The sequence below is a fragment of the Cherax quadricarinatus genome, chromosome 6 (genome assembly GCF_038502225.1).
Source record: "Cherax quadricarinatus isolate ZL_2023a chromosome 6, ASM3850222v1, whole genome shotgun sequence".
In the NCBI taxonomy this organism is placed as follows: Eukaryota; Metazoa; Arthropoda; class Malacostraca; order Decapoda; family Parastacidae; genus Cherax; species Cherax quadricarinatus.
Window position 1 is genome coordinate 70,884,506 of NC_091297.1, and position 10,000 is coordinate 70,894,505.

At 47.9% G+C, this 10,000-nt stretch overlaps 1 protein-coding gene across 1 annotated transcript in view; it reads right to left on the reverse strand.

Moving 5' to 3' along the window:
• LOC128692989 (uncharacterized) overlaps positions 1 to 10,000 on the reverse strand; it is a 324,486-nt gene that overhangs the window by 125,688 nt on the left and 188,798 nt on the right. Inside the window, exon 2 of the mRNA XM_053782420.2 lies at positions 1,447 to 1,623. Coding sequence (XP_053638395.2) covers positions 1,447 to 1,623 — 177 coding nt within the window. The remainder of the gene's footprint in view (positions 1 to 1,446; positions 1,624 to 10,000) is intronic.

The following is a 10,000-nucleotide window of genomic DNA, read 5'->3' on the forward strand; positions in this document are numbered from 1 at the left end:
GACCCCTGCAACCACAATTAGGTGAGTACGATTAGGTGAGTACACACACACACACACATACACGCGCGCGCGCGCGCGTTCTCCTGTTCTATCGATCAATCTCTATTACCTTCCTTTACCCAGCACTTGCATAAGCTCTCTGAGTCTGACGTTTCCCCATGGCTAAATTAATCATAATAGTAAAAAAAAGTAGCTACAGGCAGATAATCTGACGCACTTCTGCTCCTGTAGCTACAGGCAGATAATCTGACGCACTTCTGCTCCTGTAGCTACAGGCAGATAATCTGACGCACTTCTGCTCCTGTAGCTACAGGTAGATAATCTGACGCACTTCTGCTCCTGTAGCTACAGGCAGATAATCTGACGCACTTCTGCTCCTGTAGCTACAGGTAGATAATCTGACGCACTTCTGCTCCTGTAGCTACAGGTAGATAATCTGACGCACTTCTGCTCCTGTAGCTACAGGCAGATAATCTGACGCACTTCTGCACCTGCAGCTACAGGCAGATAATCTGACGCACTTCTGCTCCTGCAGCTACAGGCAGATAATCTGACGCACTTCTGCTCCTGCAGCTACAGGCAGATAATCTGACGCACTTCTGCTCCTGTAGCTACAGGCAGATAATCTGACGCACTTCTGCTCCTGTAGCTACAGGCAGATAATCTGACGCACTTCTGCTCCTGCAGCTACAGGCAGATAATCTGACGCACTTCTGCTCCTGTAGCTACAGGCAGATAATCTGACGCACTTCTGCTCCTGCAGCTACAGGCAGATAATCTGACGCACTTCTGCTCCTGTAGCTACAGGTAGATAATCTGACGCACTTCTGCTCCTGTAGCTACAGGTAGATAATCTGACGCACTTCTGCTCCTGCAGCTACAGGCAGATAATCTGACGCACTTCTGCTCCTGTAGCTACAGGTAGATAATCTGACGCACTTCTGCTCCTGCAGCTACAGGCAGATAATCTGACGCACTTCTGCTCCTGCAGCTACAGGCAGATAATCTGACGCACTTCTGCTCCTGTAGCTACAGGTAGATAATCTGACGCACTTCTGCTCCTGTAGCTACAGGTAGATAATCTGACGCACTTCTGCTCCTGCAGCTACAGGCAGATAATCTGACGCACTTCTGCTCCTGCAGCTACAGGTAGATAATCTGACGCACTTCTGCTCCTGCAGCTACAGGCAGATAATCTGACGCACTTCTGCTCCTGCAGCTACAGGTAGATAATCTGACGCACTTCTGCTCCTGCAGCTACAGGCAGATAATCTGACGCACTTCTGCTCCTGCAGCTACAGGTAGATAATCTGACGCACTTCTGCTCCTGCAGCTACAGGTAGATAATCTGACGCACTTCTGCTCCTGCAGCTACAGGCAGATACAGTATTCAACAGTACTAAACTTTCTGCACGACTCCACCATCTGTGGGGTGGTCGTACTCACCTGCTGACCACTGTTGGTGTTAGTGCTGCAGCGTCGCTGGTCGTACTTAGTGGAGGACGACTCGCTCATCTGTCCTCGACTGTGACTTCGGAAGAAGCTGGATCGCTGCCTCTGGCTGCTCTGTGTCCCCACAGAGGCTGTGTCTCCCTGCGGCTCGTGCGCTGCGATCTGGCGGAGCTGCAGGAAATCAACACGGTGAGTGAGGTTCCTGAAGGTGAGAAGTGAGGTTGCCAGGGTACTGAAAATAATGAGGTTTTCCAAGCTGGTGAGTGAGACTAAGTGAAGGGGAGGGAGGTTAGTGAAAGTGAGGTCGTGAGGTTAGTGAATTTGAATGAGGTTAGTGAAGGTGAGTGAGGTTAGTGAAAGTGAGTGAGGTTGTGAGGTTAGTGAACTTGAGTAGGTTAGTGAAAGGTGAGTGAGGTTAGTGAAAGTGAGTGAGGTTGTGAGGTTAGTGAACTTGAGTAAGGTTAGTGAAGGTGAGTGAGGCTAGTGAAAGAGAGTGAGGTTGTGAGGTTAGTGAACTTGAGTGAGGTAAGCGAAGATGAGTGAGGTTAGTGAAAGCGAGTGAGGTTGTGAGGCTAGTGAACTTGAGTGAGGTTAGTGAAGGTGAGTGAGGTTAGTGAAAGTGAGTGAGGTTGAGGCTAGTGAACTTGAGTGAGGTTAGTGAAGGTGAGTGAGGGTAGTGAAAGTGAGTGAGGTTGTGAGGTTAGTGATTTAATGAAGGTAAGTGAGGTTAATGAAAGTGAGGTTGTGAGTCTAGTGGAGGTGAGGTCGTGAGGTTAGTGAATTTGAATGAGGTTAGTGAAGGTGAGTGAGGTTAGTGAAAGTGAGTGAGGTTGTGAGGTTAGTGAATTTGAATGAGGTTAGTGAAGGTGAGTGAGGTTAGTGAAAGTGAGTGAGGTTGTGAGGTTAGTGAACTTGAGTAGGTTAGTGAAAGGTGAGTGAGGTTAGTGAAAGTGAGTGAGGTTGTGAGGTTAGTGAACTTGAGTAAGGTTAGTGAAAGGTGAGTGAGGTTAGTGAAAGTGAGTGAGGTTGTGAGGTTAGTGAACTTGAGTAAGGTTAGTGAAAGGTGAGTGAGGTTAGTGAAAGTGAGTGAGGTTGTGAGGTTAGTGAACTTGAGTAAGGTTAGTGAAGGTGAGTGAGGCTAGTGAAAGTGAGTGAGGTTGTGAGGTTAGTGAACTTGAGTGAGGTAAGCGAAGATGAGTGAGGTTAGTGAAAGCGAGTGAGGTTGTGAGGCTAGTGAACTTGAGTGAGGTTAGTGAAGGTGAGTGAGGTTAGTGAAAGTGAGTGAGGTTGAGGCTAGTGAACTTGAGTGAGGTTAGTGAAGGTGAGTGAGGGTAGTGAAAGTGAGTGAGGTTGTGAGGTTAGTGAACTTGAGTAAGGTTAGTGAAGGTAAGAGAGGTTAGTGAAAGTGAGTGAGGTTGTGAGGTTAGTGATTTAATGAAGGTAAGTGAGGTTAATGAAAGTGAGGTTGTGAGTCTAGTGGAGGTGAGGTCGTGAGGTTAGTGAATTTGAATGAGGTTAGTGAAGGTGAGTGAGGTTAGTGAAAGTGAGTGAGGTTGTGAGGTTAGTGAAGGTGAGTGAGGTTAGTGAAGGTGAGTGAGGTTAGTGAAGGTGAGTGAGGTTAGTGAAGGTGAGTGAGGTTGTGAGGTTAGTGAAGGTGAGTGAGGCTGTGAGGTTAGTGAAGGTGAGTGAGGTTATGAAGTTAGTGAAGGTGAGTGAGGTTAGTGAAGGTGAGTGTGGCTAGTGAAGGTGAGTGAGGTTAGTGAAGGTGAGTGAGGTTAGTGAAGGTGAGTGAGGTTAGTGAAGATGAGTGATGTTAGTGAAGGTGAGTGAGGTTGTGAAGTTAGTGAAGGTGAGTGAGGTTGCATAGTTAGTGAAGGTGAGTGAGGTTAGTTGAGGTGAATCAGGTTGTGAGGTAAGTGAAGGTGAGTGAGGTTGTGAGGTTAGTGAAGGTGAGTGAAGGTGAGTGAGGTTAGTGAAGGTGAGTGAGGTTGTGAGGTTAGTGAAGGTGAGTGAGGTTGTGAGGTTAGTGGAGGTGAGTAAGGTTGTGAGGTTAGTGAAGGTGAGTGAGGTTGTGAGGGTAGTGAAGGTGAGTGAGGTTGTGAGGTTAGTGAAGATGAGTCAGGTTGCGAGGTTAGTGAAGGTGAGTGAGGGTAATGAATGAGGTTGTGAGGTTAGTGAAGGTGAGTGAGGTTAGTGAAGGTGAGTGAGGGTAGTGAGTGAGGTTGTGAGGTTAGTGAAGGTGAGTGAGGTTGTGAGGCTAGTGGAGGTGAGTGAGGTTGATGAAGGTGAGTGAGGTTAGTGAAAGCGAGGGAGGGAAGTAAGTGAGGTTGTGAGGTTAGTGAAGGTGAGTGAGGTTAGTGAAAGTGAGTGAGGGTAGTGAGTGAGGTTGTGAGGTTAGTGAAGGTGAGTGAGGTTAGTGAAAGTGATTGAGGGTAGTGAGGTTAGTGTAGGTGAGTGAGGTTAGTGAAGTGAGTGAGAGTAGTGAGTGAGGTTAGTGAAGGTGAGTGAGGTTAGTTAAAGTGAGTGAGGGTAGTGAGGTTAGTGAAGGTGAGTGAGGTTGTGAGGTGAGTGGAGGTGAGTGAGGTTGTGAGGGTAGTGAAGGTGAGTGAGGTTGTGAGGTTAGTGAAGGTGAGTGAGGTTGTGAGGTTAGTGAAGGTGAGTGAGGTTGTGAGGTTAGTGAAGGTGAGTGAGGGTAATGAGTGAGGTTGTGAGGTTAGTGAAGGTGAGTGAGGTTAGTGAAGGCGAGTGAGGTTAGTGAAGGTGAGTGAGGGTAGTGAGTGAGGTTGTGAGGCTAGTGAAGGTGAGTGAGGTTGTGAGGTTAGTGGAGGTGAGTGAGGTTGGTGAAGGTGAGTGAGGTTAGTGAAAACGAGTGAGGGTAGTGAGTGAGGTTGTGAGGTTAGTGAAGATGAGTGAGGGTAGTGAGTGAGGTTGTGAGGTTAGTGAAGGTGAGTGAGGTTGTGAGGTTAGTGGAGGTGAGTGAGGTTGGTGAAGGTGAGTGAGGTTAGTGAAAGCGAGTGAGGGTAGTGAGTGAGGTTGTGAGGTTAGTGAAGGTGAGCGAGGCTAGTGAAAGTGAGTGAGGGTAGTGAGTGAGGTTGTGAGGTTAGCGAAGGTGAGTGAGGTTCTGAGGTTAGTGAAGGTGAGTGAAGGTAGTGAGTGAAGTTGTGAGGTTAGCGAAGGTGAGTGAGGTTGTGAGGTTAGTGAAGGTGAGTGAAGGTAGTGAGTGAGGTTGTGAGGTTAGTGAAGGTGAGTGAAGGTAGTGAGTGAGGTTGTGAGGTTAGTGAAGGTGAGTGAAGGTAGTGAGTGAGGTTGTGAGGTTAGTGAAGGTGAGTGAAGGTAGTGAGTGAGGTTGTGAGGTTAGTGAAGGTGAGTGAAGGTAGTGAGTGAGGTTGTGAGGTTAGTGAAGGTGAGTGAAGGTAGTGAGTGAGGTTGTGAGGTTAGTGAAGGTGAGTGAAGGTAGTGAGTGAGGTTGTGAGGTTAGTGAAGGTGAGTGAAGGTAGTGAGTGAGGTTGTGAGGTTAGTGAAGGTGAGTGAAGGTAGTGAGTGAGGTTGTGAGGTTAGTGAAGGTGAGTGAAGGTAGTGAGTGAGGTTGTGAGGTTAGTGAAGGTGAGTGAAGGTAGTGAGTGAGGTTGTGAGGTTAGTGAAGGTGAGTGAAGGTAGTGAGTGAGGTTGTGAGGTTAGTGAAGGTGAGTGAAGGTAGTGAGTGAGGTTGTGAGGTTAGTGAAGGTGAGTGAAGGTAGTGAGTGAGGTTGTGAGGTTAGTGAAGGTGAGTGAAGGTAGTGAGTGAGGTTGTGAGGTTAGTGAAGGTGAGTGAAGGTAGTGAGTGAGGTTGTGAGGTTAGTGAAGGTGAGTGAAGGTAGTGAGTGAGGTTGTGAGGTTAGTGAAGGTGAGTGAAGGTAGTGAGTGAGGTTGTGAGGTTAGTGAAGGTGAGTGAAGGTAGTGAGTGAGGTTGTGAGGTTAGTGAAGGTGAGTGAAGGTAGTGAGTGAGGTTGTGAGGTTAGTGAAGGTGAGTGAAGGTAGTGAGTGAGGTTGTGAGGTTAGTGAAGGTGAGTGAAGGTAGTGAGTGAGGTTGTGAGGTTAGTGAAGGTGAGTGAAGGTAGTGAGTGAGGTTGTGAGGTTAGTGAAGGTGAGTGAAGGTAGTGAGTGAGGTTGTGAGGTTAGTGAAGGTGAGTGAAGGTAGTGAGTGAGGTTGTGAGGTTAGTGAAGGTGAGTGAAGGTAGTGAGTGAGGTTGTGAGGTTAGTGAAGGTGAGTGAAGGTAGTGAGTGAGGTTGTGAGGTTAGTGAAGGTGAGTGAAGGTAGTGAGTGAGGTTGTGAGGTTAGTGAAGGTGAGTGAAGGTAGTGAGTGAGGTTGTGAGGTTAGTGAAGGTGAGTGAAGGTAGTGAGTGAGGTTGTGAGGTTAGTGAAGGTGAGTGAAGGTAGTGAGTGAGGTTGTGAGGTTAGTGAAGGTGAGTGAAGGTAGTGAGTGAGGTTGTGAGGTTAGTGAAGGTGAGTGAAGGTAGTGAGTGAGGTTGTGAGGTTAGTGAAGGTGAGTGAAGGTAGTGAGTGAGGTTGTGAGGTTAGTGAAGGTGAGTGAAGGTAGTGAGTGAGGTTGTGAGGTTAGTGAAGGTGAGTGAAGGTAGTGAGTGAGGTTGTGAGGTTAGTGAAGGTGAGTGAAGGTAGTGAGTGAGGTTGTGAGGTTAGTGAAGGTGAGTGAAGGTAGTGAGTGAGGTTGTGAGGTTAGTGAAGGTGAGTGAAGGTAGTGAGTGAGGTTGTGAGGTTAGTGAAGGTGAGTGAAGGTAGTGAGTGAGGTTGTGAGGTTAGTGAAGGTGAGTGAAGGTAGTGAGTGAGGTTGTGAGGTTAGTGAAGGTGAGTGAAGGTAGTGAGTGAGGTTGTGAGGTTAGTGAAGGTGAGTGAAGGTAGTGAGTGAGGTTGTGAGGTTAGTGAAGGTGAGTGAAGGTAGTGAGTGAGGTTGTGAGGTTAGTGAAGGTGAGTGAAGGTAGTGAGTGAGGTTGTGAGGTTAGTGAAGGTGAGTGAAGGTAGTGAGTGAGGTTGTGAGGTTAGTGAAGGTGAGTGAAGGTAGTGAGTGAGGTTGTGAGGTTAGTGAAGGTGAGTGAAGGTAGTGAGTGAGGTTGTGAGGTTAGTGAAGGTGAGTGAAGGTAGTGAGTGAGGTTGTGAGGTTAGTGAAGGTGAGTGAAGGTAGTGAGTGAGGTTGTGAGGTTAGTGAAGGTGAGTGAAGGTAGTGAGTGAGGTTGTGAGGTTAGTGAAGGTGAGTGAAGGTAGTGAGTGAGGTTGTGAGGTTAGTGAAGGTGAGTGAAGGTAGTGAGTGAGGTTGTGAGGTTAGTGAAGGTGAGTGAAGGTAGTGAGTGAGGTTGTGAGGTTAGTGAAGGTGAGTGAAGGTAGTGAGTGAGGTTGTGAGGTTAGTGAAGGTGAGTGAAGGTAGTGAGTGAGGTTGTGAGGTTAGTGAAGGTGAGTGAAGGTAGTGAGTGAGGTTGTGAGGTTAGTGAAGGTGAGTGAAGGTAGTGAGTGAGGTTGTGAGGTTAGTGAAGGTGAGTGAAGGTAGTGAGTGAGGTTGTGAGGTTAGTGAAGGTGAGTGAAGGTAGTGAGTGAGGTTGTGAGGTTAGTGAAGGTGAGTGAAGGTAGTGAGTGAGGTTGTGAGGTTAGTGAAGGTGAGTGAGGTTAGTGAAAGTGAGTGAGGTTGTGAGGTTAGTGAAGGTGAGTGAGGTTAGTGAAGGTGAGTGAGGTTAGTGAAGGTGAGTGAGGTTAGTGAAGGTGAGTGAGGTTGTGAGGTTAGTGAAGGTGAGTGAGGCTGTGAGGTTAGTGAAGGTGAGTGAGGTTATGAAGTTAGTGAAGGTGAGTGAGGTTAGTGAAGGTGAGTGTGGCTAGTGAAGGTGAGTGAGGTTAGTGAAGGTGAGTGAGGTTAGTGAAGGTGAGTGAGGTTAGTGAAGATGAGTGATGTTAGTGAAGGTGAGTGAGGTTGTGAAGTTAGTGAAGGTGAGTGAGGTTGCATAGTTAGTGAAGGTGAGTGAGGTTAGTTGAGGTGAATCAGGTTGTGAGGTAAGTGAAGGTGAGTGAGGTTGTGAGGTTAGTGAAGGTGAGTGAAGGTGAGTGAGGTTAGTGAAGGTGAGTGAGGTTGTGAGGTTAGTGAAGGTGAGTGAGGTTGTGAGGTTAGTGGAGGTGAGTAAGGTTGTGAGGTTAGTGAAGGTGAGTGAGGTTGTGAGGGTAGTGAAGGTGAGTGAGGTTGTGAGGTTAGTGAAGATGAGTCAGGTTGCGAGGTTAGTGAAGGTGAGTGAGGGTAATGAATGAGGTTGTGAGGTTAGTGAAGGTGAGTGAGGTTAGTGAAGGTGAGTGAGGGTAGTGAGTGAGGTTGTGAGGTTAGTGAAGGTGAGTGAGGTTGTGAGGCTAGTGGAGGTGAGTGAGGTTGATGAAGGTGAGTGAGGTTAGTGAAAGCGAGGGAGGGAAGTAAGTGAGGTTGTGAGGTTAGTGAAGGTGAGTGAGGTTAGTGAAAGTGAGTGAGGGTAGTGAGTGAGGTTGTGAGGTTAGTGAAGGTGAGTGAGGTTAGTGAAAGTGATTGAGGGTAGTGAGGTTAGTGTAGGTGAGTGAGGTTAGTGAAGTGAGTGAGAGTAGTGAGTGAGGTTAGTGAAGGTGAGTGAGGTTAGTTAAAGTGAGTGAGGGTAGTGAGGTTAGTGAAGGTGAGTGAGGTTGTGAGGTGAGTGGAGGTGAGTGAGGTTGTGAGGGTAGTGAAGGTGAGTGAGGTTGTGAGGTTAGTGAAGGTGAGTGAGGTTGTGAGGTTAGTGAAGGTGAGTGAGGTTGTGAGGTTAGTGAAGGTGAGTGAGGGTAATGAGTGAGGTTGTGAGGTTAGTGAAGGTGAGTGAGGTTAGTGAAGGCGAGTGAGGTTAGTGAAGGTGAGTGAGGGTAGTGAGTGAGGTTGTGAGGCTAGTGAAGGTGAGTGAGGTTGTGAGGTTAGTGGAGGTGAGTGAGGTTGGTGAAGGTGAGTGAGGTTAGTGAAAACGAGTGAGGGTAGTGAGTGAGGTTGTGAGGTTAGTGAAGATGAGTGAGGGTAGTGAGTGAGGTTGTGAGGTTAGTGAAGGTGAGTGAGGTTGTGAGGTTAGTGGAGGTGAGTGAGGTTGGTGAAGGTGAGTGAGGTTAGTGAAAGCGAGTGAGGGTAGTGAGTGAGGTTGTGAGGTTAGTGAAGGTGAGCGAGGCTAGTGAAAGTGAGTGAGGGTAGTGAGTGAGGTTGTGAGGTTAGCGAAGGTGAGTGAGGTTCTGAGGTTAGTGAAGGTGAGTGAAGGTAGTGAGTGAAGTTGTGAGGTTAGCGAAGGTGAGTGAGGTTGTGAGGTTAGTGAAGGTGAGTGAAGGTAGTGAGTGAGGTTGTGAGGTTAGTGAAGGTGAGTGAAGGTAGTGAGTGAGGTTGTGAGGTTAGTGAAGGTGAGTGAAGGTAGTGAGTGAGGTTGTGAGGTTAGTGAAGGTGAGTGAAGGTAGTGAGTGAGGTTGTGAGGTTAGTGAAGGTGAGTGAAGGTAGTGAGTGAGGTTGTGAGGTTAGTGAAGGTGAGTGAAGGTAGTGAGTGAGGTTGTGAGGTTAGTGAAGGTGAGTGAAGGTAGTGAGTGAGGTTGTGAGGTTAGTGAAGGTGAGTGAAGGTAGTGAGTGAGGTTGTGAGGTTAGTGAAGGTGAGTGAAGGTAGTGAGTGAGGTTGTGAGGTTAGTGAAGGTGAGTGAAGGTAGTGAGTGAGGTTGTGAGGTTAGTGAAGGTGAGTGAAGGTAGTGAGTGAGGTTGTGAGGTTAGTGAAGGTGAGTGAAGGTAGTGAGTGAGGTTGTGAGGTTAGTGAAGGTGAGTGAAGGTAGTGAGTGAGGTTGTGAGGTTAGTGAAGGTGAGTGAAGGTAGTGAGTGAGGTTGTGAGGTTAGTGAAGGTGAGTGAAGGTAGTGAGTGAGGTTGTGAGGTTAGTGAAGGTGAGTGAAGGTAGTGAGTGAGGTTGTGAGGTTAGTGAAGGTGAGTGAAGGTAGTGAGTGAGGTTGTGAGGTTAGTGAAGGTGAGTGAAGGTAGTGAGTGAGGTTGTGAGGTTAGTGAAGGTGAGTGAAGGTAGTGAGTGAGGTTGTGAGGTTAGTGAAGGTGAGTGAAGGTAGTGAGTGAGGTTGTGAGGTTAGTGAAGGTGAGTGAAGGTAGTGAGTGAGGTTGTGAGGTTAGTGAAGGTGAGTGAAGGTAGTGAGTGAGGTTGTGAGGTTAGTGAAGGTGAGTGAAGGTAGTGAGTGAGGTTGTGAGGTTAGTGAAGGTGAGTGAAGGTAGTGAGTGAGGTTGTGAGGTTAGTGAAGGTGAGTGAAGGTAGTGAGTGAGGTTGTGAGGTTAGTGAAGGTGAGTGAAGGTAGTGAGTGAGGTTGTGAGGTTAGTGAAGGTGAGTGAAGGTAGTGAGTGAGGTTGTGAGGTTAGTGAAGGTGAGTGAAGGTAGTGAGTGAGGTTGTGAGGTTAGTGAAGGTGAGTGAAGGTAGTGAGTGAGGTTGTGAGGTTAGTGAAGGTGAGTGAAGGTAGTGAGTGAGGTTGTGAGGTTAGTGAAGGTGAGTGAAGGTAGTGAGTGAGGTTG